Below are 27,351 nucleotides of genomic sequence, written 5' to 3'. Positions count from 1 at the left end.
TTCTGGCACCATGGCAGAATAAGCTTCTCGTAATTCTCTATCTGCCCCACGGAAGATGGTGCAACAATCTGAACAGATCTCGTTTGGTCTGCCCCTTCTGGCTATGAACCGACTGAGTGCAAAAAGGAAGGCATCCACATCCATCGAAACAAGGAGCTCAATGTGAACTGCCCTAATTGTGAGGTATGTAAAGTTCAACCCTCAGCGCTTATCATTTCTTCTTCCTATCTTGACCAGATATGGGCCAAAGCAGTCAAGTCCAGTCGAGTAAAAGGGTGGACAAAGCAGTCGACGTTCCAGCCGTTCTGGAGGCAAATCTGTCATTTTGCAGGACCTTTGGCCGAGCTCTACATCTCTGACAGGACTGATGATGTTTGACAGCCTCTAAGAATCCAGTACTGCCTCCGTATCTCTGCAAATACTCTTTCTGTTCCTGGGTGCAACAAGTTCTCATCAAATTCCTTAATAAGGTGCTTTGTTACTAGGTGTTGGGGGGTCCAGCACAATGGGGTGGATCTGCTCTGAATCTGAATTCACGAGCCTCCTTTGTCGACCCCCAACTCTGAGCATGTTGGACAATGGATCCCACTCAGGAGCAAGACTGGATAGTCGGCTGTGTATAGAGATAGGTTTATGTGCTTTAAGAGCAGCTACTTTTCTAGAAAGCTCTGAGCTTGACATTTCATCAAATGAACAGCTTCTGTCTCTCTATTATTTATAAGATTACTGTTTGCAGTATTTGATGTGGCCACCTCTTGACAGGCTTGTTGAGTTGCCTTCACTAAGTCCCACCATGTATTGAACTGAGTGGCATCAGGGAGGTTGGAAGCGGTTTCAACTACCATTAGAAAATAGCAGGGAAATCCTTTCAATTCAGATGCTCCCTCTCACTGTGTGAGTTTAGGTCTCTTAGGCCAGTGCTCTGGGCTCTGTTTTAAGAATGAAGGCCCTTGACTCCATCGACTAAACTCGACCAGACTTTGGAGGGATTTACATCTTATGTCATCAGCTGGGTTATTCTGTGCATTTACATACCTCCATGATCTGTGGTCTGTTAATTCTTGTATCTCAGAGACTTGTGTTCCAACGAACACTTTGAATCGACAGGAGTCTGACTGAATCCACTCCAGCACAGTCATGGAGTCTGTCCATAGGATTATCTGACCGATAGGGAGAGTCATCTCACTGCTCACCAGTTTGGCTAACTGAGCTCCAGCTAAGGCAGCGCAAAGCTCCAGGCGAGGGATGGATTGCTGCCTCTTAGGAGTGACCCTCGATCTCTCCATTATGAAGGAGATGGGAATATTGCTGTTTGTATGTACTGCCAAATATGCTACTGCTCCATATGCTCGTTCAGACACATCACAGAACACATGGAGGGAATTGTGCTGTTCGGCGCTAGGTATGAATGCTGGTGAGTAACAACGAGGAATGGACACTGCACTTATATGTTCAAGCTCACTTTCCCACTTGATCCAGGTGGCTTGGAGGTCTGGCGGTAAATCTGGGTCATCCCAGTCTCTACTTTTAGCCCACAGCCCAGGATGATTACCTTGGCTCTGGTGGTGAATGGTAGTATGAACCCCAGTGGATCATACTGAGATGCCAGCACCTGGTAGGCTACTCTCATGGGCAGTGCTACATGAGCAATAGGCCGATAATGATAGCCAAGTGTGTCAGTTGCACAGTTCCATCTGAGGCCTAGGGTGGGCTCCAAAGGGTAAATTTGGTTAAGAACTAACCACTGCTCTTTAACTGAGGAGCGTGCTTCAGTTGGAAGATGAGCCAAGATGGCTGGATGAATACTAGCCCACTGTCTGTGGTCAAACCCTCCCTCTGCTAACATACTGCGTAACTGATCTACTGTTTCTCTGGCTGCAGAGACAGTAGGTATGTAACTTATCAGGCAGTTATCCACGTAGAAGCTTTGCTGCACTGTTTGTAGCAAACCTGGATATTTGGTTTCAGAATTGTGAGCATGATGCTGCAGAATGAAGATAGCACAACATGGACTGCTAGTTGTACAGAATGGTAGAACCTGCCACTCATATACATCTGGATGGTTCCCTCTCAGCAGGTCTCTCCAAATAAATCAGAGAAATGGTCTGTCTTCGGGCAGCAGACAGATCAGATGGAACATACCTTGGATGTCCACACTTACATCAATACGATGCTGTCTGAAATGTAGGAGTATGCCTAACAGTGACGGTCCAAGCACAGGACCTGGCAGGATTTGATCATTAAGGGACAGGCCCTGATGTCTGAATTAACAGTTAAAAAACAGTCTTTAGTTGTTGTCATGGCTCCCCCACCTGTTATGGAGGTGGGGTAGATACCACACCTCCTCTGACTTAGTTTCTTCCTCATGGCTGAGTTTGGCTACATAACCTGTCCTAATCAGTTTAGCAATTTCCCCTGAATATGTTGAGGCTTTCTCATGGTCTTTCTTGAGTCTCCTTTCAGTGCTCCCTAGATTCACAAGTACAGCTTGTTTGGAGCCTTTAAGTTTAAGTGCACCATGTCTCCACAGAAGAGGGGTGGTGTAACGCTGTACCCCTCTGACATTGGCTTTCTGAGTTCGGGACTCAAGAAGATGCACTGCCTCTTTATCTTCCCTAGATCGAACCACCAGTTTTTCATTGTGAAAGGGTTGAACATCAAGTTGCCATAACCTGTCCTTATTTCGGTAGAGAAGATCGTTTGGGTTGACAGTTGAGAGGAAGAAACACTGTTGCACTGGTGCATGGTCTGCAGTATTCATTTCTGCTCCTTGAAGAGTCCACCCAAGAGCTGTATGGACTGCTACAGGACCCCCTCTGGCACCTTGCCTAATAGGCTCTTTGGCAATAATGAGATTAACTTGGTCTGATCCTATGAGCACCAATGGACGTACCTTGTAAAATGGTTGTAGCAGAACTCCCCTTATGTGTGCATATCTTCTCTGAAGTCTCTGAACTGGGTATGTCTGTTCCACAAGATCTAGACCTGAAGCTGTAAATGCTCCCAATACTTGATAACATTTCTCTGGGCTATTTCTGGGAGAGATTTCAAAAGTCACCATAGAGCCACTGAGGTGAGTAGTTTCTGGTCATACTGTACGAAGGGCTAGAGTATCATGTTCACCTCTAAGCTGGAGCTTTTGGACAGCAGTGAGTAGGTTCATGGTGCGCTGCGCTCTGTCATCCAATATAGCATAAGTCTCTAATGTCTTTGAGTTGTGGTGTAGCAGCACCAGTACCACTTTCAAGAGGACTCTACCTGATGCTATGGAGGGTAGGAGGTATATACGGCTCTCAGAGGTAGCTGATGATGTGTTGGTAATATGAATTTGGGCCACATGATGAAGCAATTGAAGGTGAATGCCACCACAGTCACTGCAGGGTTTCTTTAAATTACATATCTCAGGTGCATGGGAATGAGCACATTTCCAGCAGCGCTTTCCCACTGAGATCCACTTGCAAACATCAGCAACCGACTGCTTTTTGATACTGTTGCATCGAGTGATATAGTGTTCTTTACTGGCACAGAAGAGACAGTTGACCTTGAGTGAGGTTTTGTTCCAAGGCACCTTGGGGTGATGGAGTTTTTAGACTCTGTAGGTGCTGTACCATGATATACGGCTGTACTTTGGCTTTTAGGTTTAACCACAGTCTTCTCCTTTGCACTGCTTGGAGATTTATCATACTGGTAGCATTGCACTAATCTACTGGACAGCCTCTGCGGCTGCCAGCTGGTGTGATGGACCATATTGTTATTGAAGAGCATTTAATGCTGCTGAATATGGGTATGGATGATGACGGCTGCCCAATCATCTGAGCTTCAGGCAGTTTAAGGTGGTCTAGCAGGATATTATATTTGTATTTCTCATACAGCTCTGCGTGAGGCTCAAGGAGGATATCCAATGCTAACTTCAGGTTTGTGAATTCTCTTTCATTGTCACTCTTTTCTGGTAGAGTGGGAGGAAAGGGTAGGTTGGTGCTGACTATAGTCAAGGATGTTCTCCTCCAGATGCTTGGGTGTGCGACATTGCCTTGAGGGTCTATCTGAAGTCTCAGTATGAGAGAGAGAGGCTGATTTATCTTCTGATGACATCACAGTAATCAATAGATCTGGCTCGAAGGACCAATGTTGGGAATTGCCTCACTGAAAACTGGTAATTAAGGATATTGACTGCTATAGAACTCTGGTAAGGGAGTCGGAGTCGTCAGATAGGTCTTGGACTTTTATTTGTGCAGTTTTAACCATATACACATATCAAATGTGTGTCTGAGGTAGTTTCTGAAATAAATAGGATAAATGTAAATTAATACAGATAATCTGCATACATCTATAGATATAACTGTAAATGACAGCCTCAATAACAAACAACTTTCATACAGTACAATGTGGTATTAAAGAACAAAGAAATATAAATAAGACATGAACATTATACTGTATCATTAATACAAAACTGTAATAATATTGAATTGTGGAATGTATTATTTTAGAGAGAAATATTACACTTAAATAAGTGTTAATAAATGTTGTAAATAGTCAAATATGAGCAGCCGCGCTAGCGATTATAATCCTCTCATTAAACATGATAAAATAACAATCATACAGATCACTAATCATCAACAACACGGCAAACACAAAGCAAGAATTATCATGCTGTGATACATTCAAGCAATCCGAGTTATTGACCACATTCAGTCATGATTTTAACGTACTTTGTCATAAACTTTATCCAGCACCTATGAGCGGTGCACGTGAATGGTAAACACAGAAGCCTGATTGCTCCAGTAAAGTACCATAGTGAATACACAACTTACGCTTACATGCTTTGAAACACCTACTACGCTAGTTACATAACAAGATATAGCACTTAAATTACCGATATTCCAAAATAACTTTAATCTGAAAATGTAAAGATTCACAACAAAACACTTGACAAAAACTGAAAGCTGTCAGAGTTCTCCACAAAAAAGGGCATTCAACTCGGTCAAAAAGCCTTTTCTTGATTCAAAGAGATCAAGCCAAAATCAAAATTTAGCAGTTTTGAAACTTCTTAAACATCCCGAATTAATGAGATTGGAAAATGGACCTATTAGGAACACAATAGGTCTACTCCAGATGGATGACTTAGTCCAATACTCCAGTCAGTCTATTAGCTAAAGCCTAGGAGAGTAGTTTATAATCACTACAGAAAAGTGAGATGGGGCGCCAGCTCCTTATGTCATTAAGATATCCTTTTTTTGGTATGAGAGTGATTATTGCTCTACGGCAACTCAAAGGCATCCTGTCTTCTGACAAGCTGTCATTTAGTACCTGTAACAAATACACTCCCACATCCATCCAGAAGGACTTATAGATGTCAACTGGGAGACCATCAGCTCCTGGGGCCCTCTCAGACTCCATGGTTTGGAGGGCCTTGTAAAACTCTCCCAAGCTCAGAACACGTAAGAGATCTGCATTGCCCTCCTCAGACATCTGTGGTAAAGAATCAAAGAAGACGTTTTCTTCTTTACACCCCGACTTAAGCTCACTTCTGTAAAGATTTTTATGAAAATGAACTGCTTTCCTATATCATCAGGGTCTGACAACCACCCAAAAATAGATACTCTTCAGAAGAACCATTTTGTTAAGTAGAACATAGAGAATCTAAAAAACACATTCTTTCAACAGCAGCAGTTGGAGCATACACACAAATAAAAACAAACACATTATTTTCAAAACAATCTCTCACTTTTAAAAGCCTACATTTGACAATTTCATCAGTATCATAAGAAATAGGACTAAAAAAAATTCTAAACTCAATGGCAACTCCACCACTTGTTGAAGTATGATGATTCAAAACAGAGGTACCATCAAACTCTATCGCACAATCAGCAGCATTTTTTTCATCACTTTGTGTTTCTTGCAACAACAAAAACAACAACAAAAAAATAACATTATGGTTCTTCTGTTTAATTACTTCATTTAAGCTAGTTCTTTTTCTAATATCTCTGGCACCATTCACAAAGTAGCCAGGTGCACTTCACTCATGGCAAAAAAAAAAAAAAAACAGAAATAAATACAGCCCACAAAGCCACAACAGACCATTAGAAATTCTATCCTTTGTTTTTGTTTTTATAACATTGTACAAACCCTTGTTTAAATTCCACACAATTTTCTTCAGACTGTACACTTTTTGATTAGTGAATCTACTCTCTGCCATTAGGCTTCTTGTTTTTTAAACGAACTGCTTGAGATCAGGAAAATATTCCTGTACACATACACCTCTCTTATTTTTAGTTGATCTGAGAAACATCTTGATGTCATCAAAGCTTGACGGCTACAGAAATTCATTTCATTTCATTTCATTTATTATACAGGAAAATTCAACAGCAACAGTATAGTTACAGTAAAACGGGCCTGGCTCAGTTTAAAAACTGGTTTACAGCAGGTTCCTGTTCTGCAGCAACATAAAACAATAAACAGAATTTCAGCACATTTATACAAGACATTGTTATTGACTAGATAGATATAAACAAAACATAAAATATGGAAAAACAAGACTAAAAACAGTACATGAGCAATCAATGTGTACAAGTTTGACTAGTAAGAAGAAACTGTTTATATGACTTTTTGAAAAATGTGAAGGAGGTTAATGTTCGAATATGATAAGGAATGTCATTCCAAATTTTAATGTAAGTATAGAAAAACGATTTCTGACCATAGTTATTTTTGTACTGAGGAACTGGAATGAGTGCCTGTGAGACTGACCGAGTAAGGCGTAGTGGTCTCGAAGTTTGTGTCGGGAGAAGACCTGTAAGTGCAGGTGAAGAGCTATTTTGAATACGAAAATAAAAAGCAAGAGCATGGCTGTTTACAAAGTTCTGATAAGTCAAAGCATTTGTGCGTGTGAGCGCACTGCAATGATGAGACCATTTTGGGAGATTACTGTGGATCTTAAGTGCTCTGTAATACAGTCGTGCTATAGGTTCCGTAATGTCCTTAGTGGTAAGAGACCAGATTGGAAGACAGTAGGACAATGTTGAGAACACAATAGCATGTAAATACGTTTCAGACACTGAGAAAGAAAGATGTGGTCTAATCTTGTTAAATACATAGAGTTTCTGATTCAGCTTTTTTGTTAATTTTGAGATGTGTTCCCGGTATGTAAGATGTAAATCAAGTAATACACCCAGGTAGTTGTAGGTCTTAGTGACAACAAGATCTTGGTTTGCAAAAGTAATAGAATCAGTAAAAGAAATTTTTTTTCTGGATGAATGAAAATACATGCATTCCGTTTTCTTTACATTGATGGTCAGATGGTTCTTTTTCAGCCAGTCATGTATCAGGTGAAGATCAGTTTGTAGTTTGGAATTTATGACATTAGGATTTGAATCAGAGAGAAAAATCACAGTGTCATCAGCGTACAGTAAACATTTTGAGTGTTTACACACTCGAGGGAAATCATTAATGTATAAAAGAAAAAGTAAGGGTCCAAGAATGCTGCCTTGCGGAACGCCCATGTCACAATCTAAGGGTTGCGATATGACATGATTAATTTTTACCGTCTGATACCTGTTTGTCAAATAAGAAGAAAGCATTTCTATCACGGAAGGAGACAGTTTAAATGAATGAAGTTTATTTAGTAAGATCTGGTGGTTCACTGTATCGAAAGCTTTACGGAAATCAATAAAAATAGCTCCAGTGATGTGACCTATGTTAAGAGAGTTACGTATTTGCTCAGTGAAGAGTAATAGTGCCGACATTGTTGATCTCTTAGCACGAAAACCGTGTTGATAATCACTGAGCCAGTTATTTGTTTCGAGATAATAGCTTAATTGATTATGCAGGACTTTTTCCAGTAATTTAGACATTGCTGGGAGTATTGAGATAGGTCTGTAATTTGAAAGTAGAGTGCAATCATCAGATTTAAAAATCAGAGTAATCTGTGCTGTTTTCCAGTCAGTAGGAAAAATAGAAAACCTGATACAGAGATTAGTTAAATGCAGAAAGAGAGGTATGAGGCTATCAGCATGGTTCTTTAAAAGTAAGGTACTTAAACCATAAGCATCATGAGCATGAAAATTTTTTAACAGATGTAATGTTTGTACCACCTCATTCTGTGAAATCTCAGTAAATGAGAACTGATCAGATGCTGGGTGGAGATCAGGTGAGGACAAGGAGGGAGTAGCAAAATGCTTAGCCAAGTCTTTAACAGATGAAAGAAAAAAATCATTAAAAGCACTTGCAATTTTTTCTGAATCAGAGATAAGAGTACCCCGTATGGAAATTCGAATATTAACATTATTTTTCTTCTCATTTTTATTATCACCGGTGATGACCTTAAGGGTCTGCCATAGTGTCTTTGGGTTGTTAGCGGATTGGATAATTTGCTGTTGAAAATATATTGCCTTAGCCTTACGCAGTTCCATATTACATTTATTTCTAATTTGTTTAAAATTATTTTTACTCTCAAATGTTCGATTTAACCTGTGTAAATTAAAAAGAGAGGCTTTCAATTTTAGAAGTTGTAGTATTTCAGAGTTTATCCACGGTAATTTAATATTTCTTGGTCGAATTTTGTTGACAGTGATATATTTATTCTGTATTTTATGTAGTTTAGTATGAAATTGCATTAAAATTTGTTCTGGATCTTCTAATAACAGCTCATCACTCAAATCAATAGCACCAAAATCAGCATTGAACTGTGGCAATTTTGAAATCACACTGAGAAAGATTCAAACGACCCGCCATCACTTTCTATTCCCCGATCATTAATAGGTTGTAAATCGACTTTCTTGCATCATGAAATGTATCACTCTTTTTCCATTTCTGCAGCATTTTGAACATATTTTGCTCTGTCTCTGTATCAACACAATCCGCCTCACATCCAATTCACAACACCGGTAAAGAAACTTCCCATTCAAAAAACGGCACCCCATTCACTGAATCCTCTTTGTCATCATTATCAGTTATTTCAATATGTGCCGTACCTGAGTGCACTTGATGAGTCGAGGTTGAAACAGCCTCAGTGAAAATAGCAGATCTATCCCCGTGACCATCTCCGCTTCAGCCGGTCTCACCTCTGTTGATCCCGACTCCAACAGGTCGGGCTCGTCTCCATTACTCATTCCGGGAACGGCATTAGTGTCACTCTCCCTAGTAACTTCCTTTTTTATCAGGACAATTTTGAATTTTGAAAAAACACTTTGTTTTCGCTGCTCTGACAAAAATGACATAGCCCTACTCAAATCCGTCAATCCGAAAATGTAGAGCCAGGTCTAACTCTGCATCAGCTTGAACTACCATATACGCGAGACGCCTAAAACAAACAATGTATTTCAACAAAGGGCATTCACTACAAATAAGATACTTTTTATTATTAAGATACCACTTTTCCCTAGCGAGACAACGCTTAAGTTATTATTTCATCAATAACAAAAGGCGGAACATTTGATAAAGTATATCTCTTTGATGGTAAGGAGAGAGGAAGACCAGAAACAAATTCACCTCCAATACTGATTCCATGCTCAACTAATTAATTCACTTTTTAATGCTTTTGAGGAAAACCGCCATGGAATTGTTCATTCTAGAGGATGATAAAAAAACACTCGTGCCCCACAACTTCTCCAACAGCCATGCAACGTTCCTCAACACTTGCCGCGGGCGAAACTTTAACTGCATGGTGCCGCGTGAGGAGACATAGGCTACTCCCCACACCTGTGGTCGCCATGTTTCCTACAACCAAAGCGGCAGGACGCTGCCAAAAAGCAGGTGTACACAACTTAATTTCCCAAAACCCTTTGTGCACTACACCCCAAACAACAAAATAAACATATAAAGAGAGAGAATTGATCAATAAAGTTAGAGGATTGCTGCCGTGCATGACAATATATACAGTATATCGGCTCCTCATCCTCGTCTCTGCTTCCTCTCTGACACCTAAGGGCAGCACCGCATATTCTGTGTATCATTACATATAACTTTTGGGAGTAAAGAGCAGTGTGGTTTATTTCAGCACCACCATGTTGGACAGCAGTCTGCATCATCAGCCGGCACATTTCCCATATGCTTTCTTTACGACATAGACCAAAGATTTTCTACCCCGTTCCTGGAGTACTCCAACACTGCACATTTTTGGATTTCTCCCGTATTTAACACACATTATGCAACTTACAAACTCATTAGATGCTCTAAGATCTGAACTAAGAGTGTCAGATAAAGGAGATTTGCAAAATTTTAAGTTCTGAGGTACTCCGAGACAATGGCTGCATGATAACCACTGATTAAAAAATAAATAAATAAACAAAAATAACAAGTTTGACAAATCCAGACAGTTTTGTGGGACACGACTTTGGTATTTGGAAATTAGGTCTTATCAAATTCTATATACAGTCTAAAAACACCTAAAATTGCAATTGGGTAGTTCACAACCAAACATAATTAGCCTACACATCTTCATCGTTCTTTGTGTAAATGCTTATAACCAGTTACGTGAACATTGTTTGCGTGCACAAATATTTGCCTGTCTAATTTGATATATAGTCTGAGACCAGCTGCATTAAACATTTTACAGCACCATTCTCTACCAGATGCACACAAACCACAAAGGCAAGAAATGTCCTTCAGAAACAGAAAAGCAGCTATTGGACGAATGAGTGCTTAGCTCTGAACCAATCATGCTTTAGACCGTACAAAGGGATCTACTCCCTCCCTCGAAAAGGGGGAGTACAACGATGAGAGCTAGAGAGTAAGAGGGAACATGCACGATTTATTAGGCTGATCACCACAACGAGGATACATTGAGTAGACGTCGTTATTTGGAAATGAAGAATAATATTTCGATTATCTTTGGAATTAAGGAACAGATTTGTTGATGGAAATATCAAGCACAAAAGAGAAATGAGACCCTGGAGGATCGGAGGGTGGAAATGGGCAGCGCTTTGGCTGTTCGGTTTCTCTTTATTGTGGAATACAGTTGGAGCGCAGATTCGCTACACAATACCTGAAGAGTTAAAGGAAGGATCTATCGTTGGGAATATCGCTAAGGATCTTGGGTTGGACATTTCAGGTATCGCCGAGCTTAAGTTACGGATAGCATCCGAGGCCAATAACCAATATTTCAATGTAGATTCAGGGAAGGGTGATCTGGTAGTTAATGGAAGAATAGACAGAGAGACGCTCTGCGGACAAAGCGTCAGTTGTCTAATGCCATTGCAGATCGTTATTGAGAATCCATTACAGATGCATCGTGTAGAAATAGAAATTCAAGACATTAATGACAATGCGCCGATCTTCCATACGAAAGATGGTACGTTAAAAATATCTGAACTGATTGCTCCAGGCGCACGATTTACCCTTGAAATTGCCGAAGACCTCGATGTTGGTGGCAACAGCTTAAAGACATATTCACTGAGTAATAACAATTATTTTCGTCTTAATGTAAAAACTCTAAAAGATGGAAGAATAGTACCAGAGCTTGTGGTTGATAAACCTTTAGATAGAGAGAAACAGTCCATTCACAAACTAATATTAACAGCTCTAGATGGTGGTAATCCAGTCAAATCTGGCACATCTATATTGCAGATAATTGTTCAAGATATCAACGACAATGAACCAAAATTTGAAGTTGATTCATACAAAGCATCTGTTCTAGAAACAGCCAATGTTGGCTCAAGTGTGATACAACTAAAAGCCACTGACTTAGATGAAGGTCTCAATGGTGAAATACAGTATTTATTTTGTGCGCACACGCCTGAACATGTCAGAAGTGATTTTAGTGTTGACGCTGAAACCGGTGAAATCAAAGTAACTGGAAATCTAGATTACGAGACTAAAAAATCTTATACGTTTGATGTCTGTGCTAAAGACAAAGGTAATCCAGAGCTAGAAGGACAGTCGTCGGTTCAGATAGATATTATAGATGAGAATGACAATGCTCCAGAAATTATCCTGACATCTTTACCGAGTCCAGTTCCTGAAAATGCGACAGTCGGAACTGTGGTGGCTTTGATTAACATCAAGGATTTGGACTCTGGTAATAATGGCAAAGTTGAGCTAATTGTCTCTCCGGGTGTTCCTTTTAAATTGAAATCCTCATTTCTTAATCATTATTCGTTGATAACGGACTCGTTTCTAGATTGTGAATTTAATTCTGAATATAATGTAAAAATAGTGGCCACGGACTCCGGTGTACCACCTTTAAAATCTGTCAAGACTGTCAATGTAAAAGTATTTGATGTGAATGACAATCCTCCAGTATTCTCACAGTCGTCATATAACGTTTACATAAAAGAAAATAATCAGGCAGGTGCTTCATTGTTTTCTGTATCTGCATCTGATATTGATCAAGACAAGAACGCAATACTCACATACTCAATTCTAGATTCAAGTACAAATCAAGTTCCAGCATCATCATATTTTTATATTAATTCTGAGAATGGAACAATTTACAGCATGAGCTCATTTGATTATGAGAAAATGAAACTGTTCAGTGTTGTAGTTCAGGCTCAAGACCATGGCTCTCCATCTCTGAGCAGCAACGCCACAGTTCATGTGTTTATTCTGGACCAGAACGATAATGTCCCGGCTGTTATTTACCCCTCAACATCCATGGGGTCTATTTCTCACCAGAGGATGCCCCGTTCTGCTAAAGCAGGACATCTTGTAACTAAAGTAACAGCAGTGGACGCTGACTCGGGTCACAATGCCTGGCTTTTTACAGGCTCGCAGAGGCCACGGACGCGTCTCTGTTCAGTGTGAATTTACATACGGGAGAGGTGAGGACTAAGCGCTCTGTTTCAGAGCAGGATGACTCCTCACAGAGACTGCTGATTGAAATAAAGGATAATGGAGAGCCGGTGCAGTCCACCACAGTCACAGTGGAAATACTAATAGAGGACGGGTTTCACGAGCCCATTTCAGACTTAAGAAAGATCAGACCGGAAGTCGACAAGAAAACCGGCAAAATTACATTATATCTAATCATCTCTTTGGCTTCTGTCTCCTTGTTGTGTCTGATGACGTTTTTCATCTTACTGGTGAAATGTGCGCGAGGCAGTAGAGGCAGCTCGAGCTGCTGTTTGAGTCGCACACATTCTGGATATAACAATCCCAACAGAAACCTTCAGATCCAGCTCAACACTGACGGGCCCATTAAATATGTGGAGGTTCTGGGAGGAGACATGATGTCTCAGAGTCAGTCTTTTGGGTCCTATCTCTCTCCAATGTCAGAATTCAGTGATTTGACCCTCGTTAAGCCTAGCAGCACCACAAACTTCACAGACACGCTAAATGTGCTTGATGCGTCATTACCAGACAGCGCGTGGATATTCGAGAGCCAACAGGTGAGACACAGAATATTATGAAATCAGAAAAGATATTGAGAACTGCACTAATTGTATTCTTCGAGACAGTTCAGAAATGTAATTTAATATAGCCTAGGTACATTTATATGATTTAGAATTCTCTAGTTTGTGACGTCGATTTCTTGTGGAATCTTTATAAAGTGTTTTGTTTCAAATGTTTGTTCATGTGAGTGTGCGAGAGAGAGAGAGAGAGAGAGAGAGAGAGAGAGAGAGAGAGAGAGAGAGAGAGAGAGAGAGAGAGAGAGAGAGAGAGAGAGAGAAACATTCAGTGCCTCGTTTCCCAAAAGCATCGTAATTTGAGTAGTATTTGAAAATGCTCGTAGATTATAGAGTGCTCTGGAGTACTGGTACACCGCTAAGCGTATCGTAAGCACGCATAGGCCTACTTGTGCAGAAACCTGCAAGACAAACGCGAAATGACACCTAATACAATTTAAATACATATAGCTACACTTTATGTTAATTTAATATCAGTATACATACATTTTATTTATTATTTTTTTAACCGACATGGCTAACATAATAATAATAATGGTAAATGCATAAAGTGGTTAGTATATTGAATGATCAGATAAATTAGCAAATAAACAAACAAAAGTTATTTGCGGACTAGTTGACAACAAAGTGGTGGGATGATTGTTGCAGAAAACTTTAAAAATTACAATCAGAGAGAGAAGGAAAAAAATCAATAACTTGTTGCCGTGCATGAAAATCTTCTGTACAGTATATTGGCTCCTCATCCTCGTCCGACACCTAAGGGCAGCACCGCACATTTTGTGCAGCATTGCTGTTACTTATAACTTTTGGGAGTAAAGAAGAGTCCTCCTTTTGATTGGTGAATGCACCTAAAAGTCTCTTATTTTGCACTCCACAATAACACGGTGAACCTCGTAATTTTCAATGAATGATTTCAATAGCAGGACCATACACAGGCCCTCTGCTGTGTTCACTGATCCTGGCAGCTTTAATCTTGACATACAGAGCAATTTTTGAAAGCGAAATATTAAAATGCACATCTGATGAACGAAGCAGTGATTGTGTAAAATAAATGTATCGTTCTGCACAAAACAATTGCAAATCAAAAGTTGTCCATTTAAGAACATATTTGTAATCTTCCCAGCGAGGTAAATTACAAACGTTTCTGAAGTTGCGCAACAAATATAAGGAAGTTGGATTGACGAGCAACACTATACGGTCAGATTTCAGCACTTCACATTTAAGGACAGCGCTCTCTTAAGTAGCACTTAAACCGCGTCCTCGCACGTTCATGTTAAGTGCAGATTTGGGAAACGCGCGTATAAACTAACGAACGTAAAATCGCTAGTAGAAAACGTTCTTAAATGCTATGATCAATCGTTATTGAAAACGAGGCCCTGTGTGGTTTATTTCAGCACCACCATGTTGAACAGCAGTCAGCATCATCAGCTGGCACATTTCCCATATGATTTACGATTTAGACCATAGATTTTCAACCGCGGTCCTGGAGTAGGCTACTCCAACACTGCACATTTATGGATTTCTCCCGTATTTAACACTCCTTAATCAATTTATCAGCTCATTAGATGCTCTAAGATCTGAGCTAAGAGTGTCAGATAAAGGAGATTTGCAAAACTTGACAATGGCTGAGAACCACTGATTCATATATATATATATATATATATATATATATATATATATATATATATATATATATATATATATATATATATATATATATATATATATGATAACGCCTTTCCGCCTTTTAAGCTGCGTTCACATGCCAGCTAATTAAATGTCACCAGTGGCTGGCATTTAGGTCGCTAGTGGTGTGTATGGAGAGTCTAAACAGCACTAGGCCCCTATACAATTAATATTATTATTAAAATATTGGGATCACGTGAGCTCTATCATCTTCTTTTATATTGGCTGTCGCTCCCGAGAGTCGCTATTCATTTGCATAAAGCTAAACGTTTCTCAACTTTGCCGCGTCACTGGACACGCCCACATCCGGTCGCCAACGGTCTCCGTCGCTCGTGTTGCCGGAAGTCGCCAGCTCTTATTGAAAATGTATGATATGAGGTCGTTTTGTTGCTGCGTGTCGCTGGCAGTGTGAACGCAGCTAGCAGCAGCGTAAATCTAGCAAACTATTTATATTTAAAAATGTTCAATTGTTTAATTTAGAACATTAAACTTTGTGTTATGTAACCCTGGAATTCGTTAAAAAACTGCTACTCTTTTGACTGCTCTTGTCTTTACCACTCCTATATTTTTTTTTTCTCTTGTGGAAAGTCGTGATAATGTATCTACTAGCGGATTTTTTATTTTTTTATGATAGTTCACTATTGCCTTCCAAAAGCGGAAATGCGTAAAATGGGTCTATAATAACTTAGTCCTTCTACTAGTTCTTTGTTTTGAGTTTGGGTGCAGGTGCTGCTGCTGATTCTGTAACGTGTGCCTTTAAGAGACAGCTGTAAAGAGACAGCTAGCTCTCTTGAAATTGGTTATTGCAGCATGTCTCTGCACCAATGAGATGCGGAATTGTACAAAGAGATCTACTACCTCCCCCACTGACGTTACACTATTGAGAGCAAGCGGAGACGGACGGGGGATGCTCTAATAACTAAAATGGATCACATTTACTGCATTGTATTTATGAAACAATATGGACAAGCCAAACTGCAATCGTTGTGGGATCCGTAGTTTTTTATGATCACGGTGAATCGTCTGGATTTGAAACAAAATGACAAAGAGGGTGTTATTTCGAGGGTGGAAGCTTAATTTACTCTTCTTTTTTCTCTGTATTCTTTTGTGGAGTACGACAGAAGGACAGACTCGCTATTCTATTCCAGAGGAACTAAATGTGGGCTCTGTTGTTGGAAATATTGCTAAAGATTTAGGCTTGAAAATATCTGAACTATATGACCGTAAATTGCGAATAGCCTCTGAATCAGGTAAGCAGTATTTTAGCGTGGATTTACTTAGAGGTGAGATTGTGGTTAATGAAAGAATCGACAGAGAAAGCCTTTGTGGTCAAAACAAACACTGTCTCTTGCCTCTTCAAATTGTCATCGAGGATCCTTTACAACTTTACAGAGTGGAAGTGGACATTCAGGATATTAATGACAATTACCCTAATTTTCAATCAAATGACCGCGTTCTGAAAATAGCCGAATCAACTGTCCCTGGCGTGCGCTTTCCCTTGGAGAGTGCAGAAGACCCAGATGTAGGCAGTAACTCATTGAAATCATACACTTTAAGTAAAGACGAATGCTTCAGTTTAAAAGTAACAGATCTTGGTGATGGCCGAAAGGTACCCGAACTAGTCTTGGAAAAAGCCTTGGATCGCGAGAAGAAACCGATGCATCAGCTGATGTTAACTGCCTTAGACGGAGGGAACCCGGTTCGATCTGGAACATCGCTAATTAATGTCACTGTGCTGGATATCAATGACAATAACCCCGTGTTTGAAAACAATGTTTACAAAGTGGCTGTTGCTGAAAACACTAAACAGGGTACGTCATTCCTTAAAGTTGAAGCAAAAGACTCGGACGAAGGTCCTAATGGAGATATACAATATTCCTTAGGGGAGCACACTTCTGATGCTCTGCGCTCATTGTTTCACATTGATGAGAAAACCGGAGACATAGTTTTGACTGGTGACTTGGACTATGAGAACACTCCTATGTACAACATTGAAATACGTGCCAAAGACAGAGGCGTCCCTGAAATGGAGGGCCATTGCACAGTTAAAATAGAAGTCTCAGATATTAACGACAATCCACCACAGATATTGCTGACGTCTAAACCGAGTCCTGTGCGTGAAGACGCTCCAAGTGGCACAGTTGTGGCTTTAATAAGCGCGCGGGACCTTGACACTGGAGTGAATGGAAAAGTCGTACTGCAGACCCAATCGGACCTTCCATTCCTTTTAAAACCATCTTTCTCAAATGAATATTCGTTGATTACAAACGGTGCTTTAGATCGCGAAACGTTCCCAGAGTACAAAGTGGAAATTACAGCATTTGATTCAGGCTCGCCTCCTTTAAGTAGCAAAACAATAATTCCAGTTAAAATTATTGATGTTAACGATAACGCACCGAAGTTCTCTGACAACGTGTATTACGTATACGTAAAAGAGAATAACACTCCAGGTTCTATTATTTGTTCGGTATCTTCCCAAGATGTTGATGTCGGCCTAAATGGTAAAATGTCTTATTCTATTGAGAAGTCTAAAATTTGGGATACACCTGTATCGTCATATATGTACATAAACTCAGATAATGGCAGCATATTTAGCATGCATTCGTTTGACTTTGAGAAAATTAAGGCGTTTGAGATCATCGTTCAGGCTAAAGACCATGGCTCTCCATCTCTGAGCAGCAACGCCACAGTTCATGTGTTTATTCTGGACCAGAACGATAATGTCCCGGCTGTTATATACCCCTCCTCAGTCACAGGATCTATCTCTCACCAGAGGATGCCCCGTTCTGCTAAAGCAGGACATCTTGTAACTAAAGTAACAGCAGTGGACGCTGACTCGGGTCACAATGCCTGGCTTTTTTACAGGCTCGCAGAGGCCACGGACGCGTCTCTGTTCAGTGTGAATTTACATACGGGAGAGGTGAGGACTAAGCGCTCTGTTTCAGAGCAGGATGACTCCTCACAGAGACTGCTGATTGAAATAAAGGATAATGGAGAGCCGGTGCAGTCCACCGCAGTAACAGTGGAAATACTAATAGAGGACGGGTTTCATGAGCCCATCTCAGACTATAATAAGAAAATGGTAGAGCCCAGTAAGAAGACTGGAAAAATTACATTGTATTTGATCATTTCTCTGGCCTCTGTGTCTTTGTTATCTTTGGTGACGTTTTTCATCTTACTGGTGAAATGTGCTCGAGACAGTAGAGGCAGCTCAAGCTGTTGCATCAAACGAAATGATTCTGGATACAAGAACCCCAACAGAAACCTTCAGATCCAGCTCAACACTGACGGGCCCATTAAGTATGTGGAGGTTCTGGGGGGAGACATGATGTCTCAGAGTCAGTCTTTTGGGTCCTATCTCTCTCCAATGTCAGAATTCAGTGATTTGACCCTCATTAAGCCCAGCAGCACCACAAACTTCACAGACACGCTAAACGTGCTTGATGCGTCATTACCAGACAATGCGTGGATATTCGAGAGCCAACAGGTGAGACAAAGTCTGATTTAAAATAATTATAATTTATAGATAAAATGTTTATTGTTTAGCCGAAATGTAACAGTGATTCGGTTAGAGGTGGTCGATTGGCTCTAGTTTCAGCACCACCGCATGAGTGGACAGCAACCTGGGTTTGTTGGTGTATTTAGTTCTCAGCAAAGTAACTTTCCTCCAACAGAAATGCATGTTTTTTTTTTTTTTTTAACCACACCCACACACGCTTGTTGCTCACAAGAGTGTGGTGTTCGTTCTTACAATAAATGGTGTAGACTACGTCTTACAAGGTCTAGACTATGTATAAATTAAGACACCGAAGGAGTGTACGGTACTCGTGAAAAACACTCACTCAAAATGGAGAGTAAATGGCTTTTGAGGATATCTTTGGACCTAGTTGTAATTTGAATATTGTTGCATGTTTTTTTTTTTTTTTTGCAACGCACGTTTCGGAACTTTTATATTCCACAGCGGAGGAATCAAAACCAGGAACTGTTGTTGGATACTTGATTAAATATATATGGATGGACATTCAAATGATAATTCCAAGAGAGATGCGAATAATCTCGGATGGACAGAGTGACTGTGTGCGGAGAAAGTTTACATGGTCATATTCGGATTTAGATTTCTCTTCAAAACCCTGTGGAAATGCACAGCGTTACAATAGAAATTGAGGATGTTAATGACAAGGCGCCAAGTTTTCAAAACAAGAACACTTCTTTGGAAGTTTCAGAGGCGGCTGCGCCTGCAACGACGTTCCGTTTAGAACGTGCGCCTGACCTCGACGTGGGCATAAATTCTCTGCGCGCTTACTTTCTCAGTTGACTGTTTTATTCTGAAAAAAGAAATTAAAAGTGGCACAATGCTTGGTTATTCTACAACTTCTTAGGGTCAGATGCAGACATGTTTCAAATAGGTGCCCATACCTGTGAGCTGCGTATTGCTCGTAAACTAGCAACAGAGAGGCCAAGTCAGTTTTTAGCCTCATTGTGATTGCAAGAGATAATGGCAGGCCCTCTTTTTCTGCAAATGTGGTAGTTAATGTCAATCTGGCTGAGAAAGCCTCAGAAGTCTCTTCTGAACGCAGAAGCTCTACCGCCAAACGACCAACTAGGTCAGACCTCACTCTATACCTTATATTTATTTTATCCTTCATTATTGCATTTTTTTTTTCTGTTGTAGTGGTTCGCTGGCTCAGCCATCGTGGTTACATTATGTGCCTCATGCAAAAAAATGGTTTCAAGTATGTACCCCGTGAGCAACAACACAATGACCTTTACCTGCAGCTAAATACTGATGGTCCGATTAGATGCATGCATGGAGGTTGTGAGGGCCTCTCAGGATTTCCACAGACGCACATACAAACTTGTTTTTTCCACCATCTCCAGCAGGAGCGATTTTTTTGGTTTGTATTGTGACAAACAGACATTAGTAAAAAACAGCTTTACGTGTTAGAGTAGGCTTACATTTTCCTTTGTTTTCTATGTTCTATGTTCTATATATGTACCAAAACAGCTAGAGTAATATGTAAATGGTGCTCTGTGTGTGTGTGTGTGTGTGTGTGTGTGTGTGTGTGTGTGTGTGTGTGTGTGTGTGTGTGTGTGTGTGAGCGTGTATTTATCACTTTGTGGGGACCAAATGTCCCCATAAGGATAGTAAAACCCGAAATGTTTGACCTTGTGGGGACATTTTTTCGGTCCCCATGAGGAAAACAGCTTATAAATCATACTAAATTATGTTTTTTGAAAATGTAAAAATGCAGAAAGTTTTCTGTGAGGGTTAGGTTTAGGGGTAGGGTTAGGTTTAGGGGATAGAATATAAAGTTTGTACAGTATAAAAACCATTATGTCTATGGAAAGTCCCCATAAAACATGGAAACACAACATGTGTGTGTGTGTGTGTGTGTGTGTGTGTGTGTGTATGTCCATTGATTGCTACTGAATCCTTGACCATTCAGGCTATGGCTCCAGTCAGTATGACTCATCTTTTTGACAATAAGCACTCTGTTTTGCCAAGAATGATCTGCAGCCAGTTGCAATAAAGCACCTAGGTTAAGTCAAACGCTAGTGATAATACCCTTACAATTGTAACTAAGGGTTTTCTTAAATTAAGGGGTTTGTTGCAACTTGACCTTGAGCTATTCCCGGGCCAGGCCTGATGATACAGCAGAGAATTCTACAATAAGCTGTACAAATTCTCAAGTTAAGTGTGGCAGACTTAAGTGATCATGCTTTAGAAAGTAGAAGCAGCTGGATGAGGTTGTATGCATGCTTTTTGGTACCAAATATACAAGTGCATGTTATAACTGTCTATTTTTGGGGATTAATATGTCAAGTGTAATCTACACTTGGGTTTAAAGGATTGTTGCATGTGCACTGCTCTCTTGCCACAGCTTAGCCACAGTGTAAAGCTTAGCTCAGTATGGGGAGAAGCAATAGGTATGTGGTAAGAATTGTATGGAATATGACAACAAAGGAAATTAAAAGGAAAATTAAAAATATGGAAGTATAATTACTTACTACCAATCTGTAAAGTTGAAAATCAACAGTGTATGCAATCATTATAGTTAATTGCAAAATCAGATGTGTTTTTATCAGACTTTTTCAAAGTATGGTTGAGGAAAGCAGCCTTTTTGGGTAGTTATTCTTTAGCCATAATCCACCCACAGGTGAGCTCATATTTTGTCTGATACAGTCCTGTGTGTGTTCTCCTCATATACACGCACCCATGTGTGACAGCAACATAATCAAGCTTTCAATTATTCACACACTCTATCCCTCTTTTTTAATGCTCTGTTTCTCACTATTTTCATTCCTCAATATTTATTTTATTGTTTTGTCAAAGGTGTCTCAACCAGTCTAGAGGATAAGAGGAGGATGTGCATCCTATTGTGCAATGACATTAATAACAAAAATTTGTGCTTCAGAACTACAAAATTCTATGTGGTGATGGGGGACCTGCATTCCAGACTGTGCTATTAGTGCAAATTAATCTTAGTGCTGAACAAATGTTTTGACAAAAGTATTTTCTTCTAATTTTCAGCAAAATCCACCAAACACTGACTGGCGATTTCCCCCAAACCAGAGGCCTGGACCTAGTGGGTGAGTGTGTGTTTCAGTTTATGTGAATTTACAGAAACAAGAGACATAGTTGAGATTATCTGTGCGGTATTCAGATTTCTATTTTGTAGTAATTCATAGAACATATCTGGTTGGAATGAGATACTAGAATAACTAAACAAAATAATAGATTACCCGGATAGTTTGTGAGGCCAGATGTTTGGTGGTCTTTTGATATTTGTCGGCTGTTAGTTTTGGAAGATTTGGAGTTTAGAACAGTTTCTTTCCATATCCATCAAGGTACTCAAATCAACAAATACCAAATAATCTAGAGCAGAATGTGAATCTTGGTGAAGCTATCATTATGAGGACTCTCCATAGACATAATGATTTTATACTGTACAAGCTATAGATTATATCCCATATCCCATAACCCTACCCCTAAACCTAACCCTCACAAAAAACTTCCTGCATTTTTACATTTTCAATAAAATATCGTTTAGTATGTTTTTTAAGCAATTTGAATTATGGTTACACTAGAAATATCCTCATAACCCTCATTTCTATCGGGAAGACACGCAGGCTTGTGTGAGGTTTAAGATGTCATTTATTTGATGAATGTAAAACAGAAAAGTAATGTCTGTCTTTGGCGTAGGCCCCGTCTGGCGGTCCGAGGGAGTTGTACTCGGAACTGTCATATCCTGCCGGAGATAGGAGGCAGGGGCGAGGAGCCTACCCCCGTGCGGGACAGGGCTCAACTTGTGGTGGTGGGGTGGTGGAGGTTGCCGTGTTAGCACACTGAAACAGCAATGTGATAGATTGTGAGCAGACTTATAAAGCAATGGCTTACATGCGATTGGCTAGGAATTTCCCAGCTAATGGTGTGATGAAGAACAGCTGCTAGTCTTCCCGCTAGAACTACGCTGCGCTTACATTTATAGCATAATACCCTTATTTACCAATTTGTAACCTAAACAAAAGTCCTTGTAATCCCTTTAAACCTGCCCACACACACACACACACAAAGATTTTGGGGTGAAATAAATATAGCAGTAAAGTACTTTCTACATTGAAGTTAGTTTAAGCTTGAACTTGAAAATATTAAGTAAATTCTACATTCAAACATGTCAAAATTAATGCTGTAGCTTTTAAGTAAATATTATTTATGACTGTTTGTTATTTTAACAATGTGTCATCATGTATTAATCCTAAAGTAGAAAACATATTTAATTGTGAATTGAACATTTCACTGGTAAATCAAATAAGTAAATTTTACAGTGTTTCCAGCATGCACTGGGCTTATATGATTAATGAGCTTGCATGGTTTCACTGTTTGCAGGTTTAGTTACATTGGTTATATTGTTAATTTTGTTGTTACATTTGGTAACCTTTTGTTTTTATGTTACAAATTGACTTAAGTCCATTTCCTACTCAAAATTGACTGTTTATGATCAAATATATCTCTTGATCGTCACTATCATGGTGTTTTGTGCACCAAGTGTTGAGGTCTGCATGTGCAGCACAATACCTTGTTTTTATAGCCAGTAATGCAGGGTGATATTGTCTCAGAGACTACATTTCATGCAAAAGTTTCCCTGTTAGAGACTTCTGTATGTCACATAGTTCAGGATTAAAAATATGTTTGTAAGAAAAATTCAGAACGTGACATGTTCACATAAGATATTCATTTACATTTTACTAAATGTATTTAAATACCATTTATATCATATTTGTAAGTAAAGGTTACTGAATTTACTAAACTGTTTATGTTAAATGTACTTACTTTAATCAATATTATATAATACAATTATATAAGCCTTACTGGTAATTTTTTCCAGTGTACCTGCAAGATGAGTTTGTCCTTGATTTTGCCAATTTCAGATACATTTCAAAGGGATCATAAAAGATTTCTCTTATTGTATGGAAAAATCGGCAGTCTTTGATCACTTACCGTGATATGTTTGCATACAGCCAATGAATTGCCTTTGCGATGAATCTTAGCCTCTTACAAAGTTGTGGAATTGTCAGAAATTTTGCATTGCATTTCACAAGATTTGTGTGAATGCTCCTACGATGGCCAGATGATGTTAAAAACTCAGTCAACACTGTCAATCGGGACAGCTGGAACCAAGGTCTAAGCTACAATGTGTATCTGACAAAATGTCACACAGTGTGCAATGGCTTATACCCAAGATATCACTGGGATGATATTGTAGCCTGACAAGTCGTTAAAAATGGCAAAAACTGAACAGTGTGCACCAGGCTTTATTTGTATGAACCTCCTTACCCACCATCCATATGCTCCAGTTAGTCTCGTCCTCATTGGACGCAAGGTTATTGAGTGACGGCAGCATGCCCCTGTGCTTATGTTTCAGCCAACACAGGTTCCACACCTTGCAGCAGAGATGGACTCCCTACGAGAAGTCCAGGTAGAGTGGAGGAGAGAGAAGGCTAGTGTGTGGTAGAGCTTGGCTTCACCTGGTGTAGACCAGTGGAATGTTGTGTTTAGGTCTTTCAGAATATGTGTCCTGCAGCTTTCAGCGACATGCTGTCCAGTCTCTTCCCGAGTGTGTCTACTCCTATAAATGTGAACTCAAATTACATGCAGTTTGATTCATTTCAGGATAAGGCTTTTGGATGTGTGTATTGCTGATAGCTGTTTGTTGCATCTCTGCAGGTTGTTGTTGCACTGTGTATAAATGTGCTTAGTAAATGCGTTTTACTTGTTTGTTTGAATTTGATTTATTTGGGCTTTGTAGAGCCAAGTCTGTGAAGTCTGTCCTTAGAGAATAGATACATATTTATGTCCTCATATATAGACTATGCTATCAATCTGTTTGTGTGGACCAAGGAGTAAAACATTAGGACAGATGGCCTTTTCTTACATTACATTTTGAAACAGAGCTAACAGGTTGTACTTTTTTTTTAAGAAAGCTTCATGTTTTGATTTGAGAGCCATAGTGCATGTGTGGTAAATCTCAAACGACCACACTAATACATTTTATGCCACATGGTGTAAACAGACAAGACAGAAATCCTTTGTGTATTCTGATCAACTTGCCTGTCTGTTTACATCATGGTCGCCTCTGCTCTGTCTGACTTCTTTCCTGTAAGCCTCCATTTTCTGACTGTACTGCCCTCTCACACAAAATGTCTTTCTCAGCTTATAGACCAGGCATGTTTATGCTAGCAAACGTCCAGCTGTTCTTTGCATTTGTTTGAGTGTTTGTGAGAAAAAGAGTTAGACAGAGAGTGAGAAAATGGTGAAGGCAGTGTTTACTCATGTTTGTGAAAGTGTGTGTTTGTTGCACTTGTCAAGTCACTTACCCCATTCTGTGTTGCGCAGAGCTGGAGCTCGTCCTGAAGACACAGGTGCCGTTGCTGGTGTGATTGCAGGAACAGGACCATGGCCCAACCCCCCTACTGATGCTGAACAGCTCCAGGCTCTGATGGCGGCAGCAAACGGTGAATCCCAATTCTTGATTTGAAAATGTTCCTCCAGTCAAGACCTCATTCTCCCTTTTTTTCTAATCCTTCTAATGCAATCTCTCACTCTGTCTCATAATTGGCGTTTCTCTCTGTATCAGCATTTTCCACTATATCTAATCCAGCTGCAGAAGAAAAAAAGAAGAATTATTTTACTTTATTAAAACATTACTAAGCCAAAATACATTTTAAAACTCCATTTTACTCAATACATTTAGCAAAAATCTATTGAAAATATACTCATTTATTATCCTTAACAGAGCATAGCATATCCTTATAATTTCAATTTTTTTTAAAACCCTCAGTATTCTTCTTGGATATTTGAAACCATACACTATAAAGTCAAGTCAATTGTATTTGTAAAGCGCCTTTCACAACACACATCGTTTCAAAGCAGGTTTACAGGTAGAGATAAAAGATCATATTTTGTATAAGTACTACCCTTCAGAAGCTTTATAACAGATATTTTACAGATATTCCACAAGACATAATAATACAAATTTACTCAAAACATCCTGTTCAAAAGTGTATCCCCTTGGTTCTAAAGATAGTGTATTTCCTACTTGAGCATCATTGAATCTGTGCATCTTTTATAATAGTAAAAGATGCAAGTCCCTTAATTGTCCTTAGTGTCAAAAGCTGGACTCAAAATTATATAGCCACTGTTGGGAAGCATTCAAATGCACAGAAGATGCTGGTAAATCTAAGAATGTGCAGTACTTGGAGGAGTTTTCTTAAAGGGGTCATGATATGAAGAATCAAATTTTCCATAATATTTTGACATATAAAATGTCATAGTACTTTAAAAATATACTGTAAGCTTCATAACTCAAAACTTCTTCATCTCTGCAAAAAAGGCATTTGTTGAAACCAAGCTGCCAAAATGACTCATTCTGTACTTACTCCACATTGTGATGTCACACTGTGACAGACATTTGCATCTGACCGCCTCCACAACAACACATCATAGCCTACATTACCTTATCACTTCTGTAGCCCACTCAGTATTTGTGACCAGTGAGATGACAAGCAGTGGGTGTTTTCTGTAAAGTCTTAAAGGAGAAGCAGCACCTAAACTGAACATTTCTGACAGAGGGTCAGAATGAGGGTGAAAAAAGATTCATTCTTTACAAATAAATGACTCCTTTTGTGCAGGAAACTTCACTAATATTAAAAATGAACCTCAAGAAACATTTTCAAATAATAAAAAAAGTCATGTCATGACACCTTTAAGAATAATGGGCAGCTTCACTGCTCAGGACAAAGCAGTGACTCATGCACAACTATCACAAAAGACAAACAGTCATTGACTATTGAGGAAGCAACACACACACGAGATGTAAACGTTTGAATAGGATCATCTGTAAATTCAGTTATTATTTTGTCTTGTGGAATATACTGATTGTAAATATCTATTTCGTCAAACAGCTGCATCAGGCAGTAGTAAATGCAATTTTTATGATCCCTCTTATTTTATTTTTTTCTATAACATCTTGCATGTACTTCAAAGGGGATATAAACTTATGCATTCAACTGTATATAAAATCAAGTCTTATTCCACTTCTGGTCCCTCAATCTCTTTCTTTTTTTTTCGTTGTCAAGTAAATAGAAATGTATTTACTTATTTTGTTATTTTTCTAGTTTTTAATACATACACATCTGCAAACAAATTAAGCTTAAAAAACAACTTCATTTTATATCAACTGACTTATTTATTTTAGTACTAGTGAAAGTGTTCACAGCAATAATGCTATGTGAGAGAGCATGAGCACATACATTTTTGTTGAGTGGTTGTGGAAATGACCAGCTTACACCAAAATTAATTTCCAAGCTGGCTAATGTCTGTTAGTGCTGGTCTAGCTGGTTGACCAGCTTCATAAGCTAAGCTTGTAGCTTTAAGAAACCTGTTGAGGGCAAACCAGTACACCAGCATCCGAAACACAACATATTCTGGTTATCAGACATGAAGTTTTTTTTTTTTTTTTAGCAAGGAAGCTTGTCCACATATACAGTACTTGATCCATCAGTCCTCAAGGTCAGAATCTGAAGTCTGTTAGTAATCAGATAACAAAAGGAGGAGGAGAACGGGAAGAGAGAGAAAAAAAGAGAGCAGCTTCCACACATTACAATGGATCTCACCATTTATAGAGTCAAACTAATTGACTGTAAAGAGATAGAGGAGCCTTTGTTCCTCCACACTGCAGCTGCAGTAAATACGACAACACTGTGCTGATGCTTTACTCTAGCTATGATGAACATTAACTTTGTAATAAACAAATCTCAAGATTCTAAC

At 39.4% G+C, this 27,351-nt stretch overlaps 2 protein-coding genes across 20 annotated transcripts in view; both read left to right on the top strand.

Annotated features, from left to right (window-relative positions):
- Positions 1-27,351, top strand: part of LOC127636503 (protocadherin gamma-C5-like) — a 77,964-nt gene that overhangs the window by 47,964 nt on the left and 2,649 nt on the right. For 8 of the 19 annotated variants that reach the window (XM_052116998.1, XM_052116999.1, XM_052117017.1 and 5 more), the window contains 3 exons: positions 21,556-21,614; positions 23,948-24,001; positions 24,919-25,037. In XM_052116998.1, the coding sequence (XP_051972958.1) occupies positions 21,556-21,614; positions 23,948-24,001; positions 24,919-25,037 (232 nt within the window). Of the gene's footprint in view, positions 1-12,752; positions 13,320-15,920; positions 18,511-21,555; positions 21,615-23,947; positions 24,002-24,918; positions 25,038-27,351 lie in introns of those variants that run through there. The other 11 variants (XM_052117009.1, XM_052117010.1, XM_052117018.1 and 8 more) reach the window with 5 other exon arrangements.
- Positions 10,737-12,742, top strand: LOC127636504 (protocadherin gamma-C5-like). Its single transcript, XM_052117019.1, has one exon. It carries the CDS (start codon positions 10,876-10,878, stop codon positions 12,733-12,735), a length of 1,860 nt encoding a protein of 619 aa, XP_051972979.1. The 5' UTR covers positions 10,737-10,875; the 3' UTR covers positions 12,736-12,742.

Source organism: Xyrauchen texanus, chromosome 44 (genome assembly GCF_025860055.1).
Source record: "Xyrauchen texanus isolate HMW12.3.18 chromosome 44, RBS_HiC_50CHRs, whole genome shotgun sequence".
Lineage (NCBI taxonomy): Eukaryota > Metazoa > Chordata > Actinopteri > Cypriniformes > Catostomidae > Xyrauchen > Xyrauchen texanus.
Note: the sequence above shows the minus strand (reverse complement) of the source record. Positions and strands in the feature narration are given on the sequence as shown.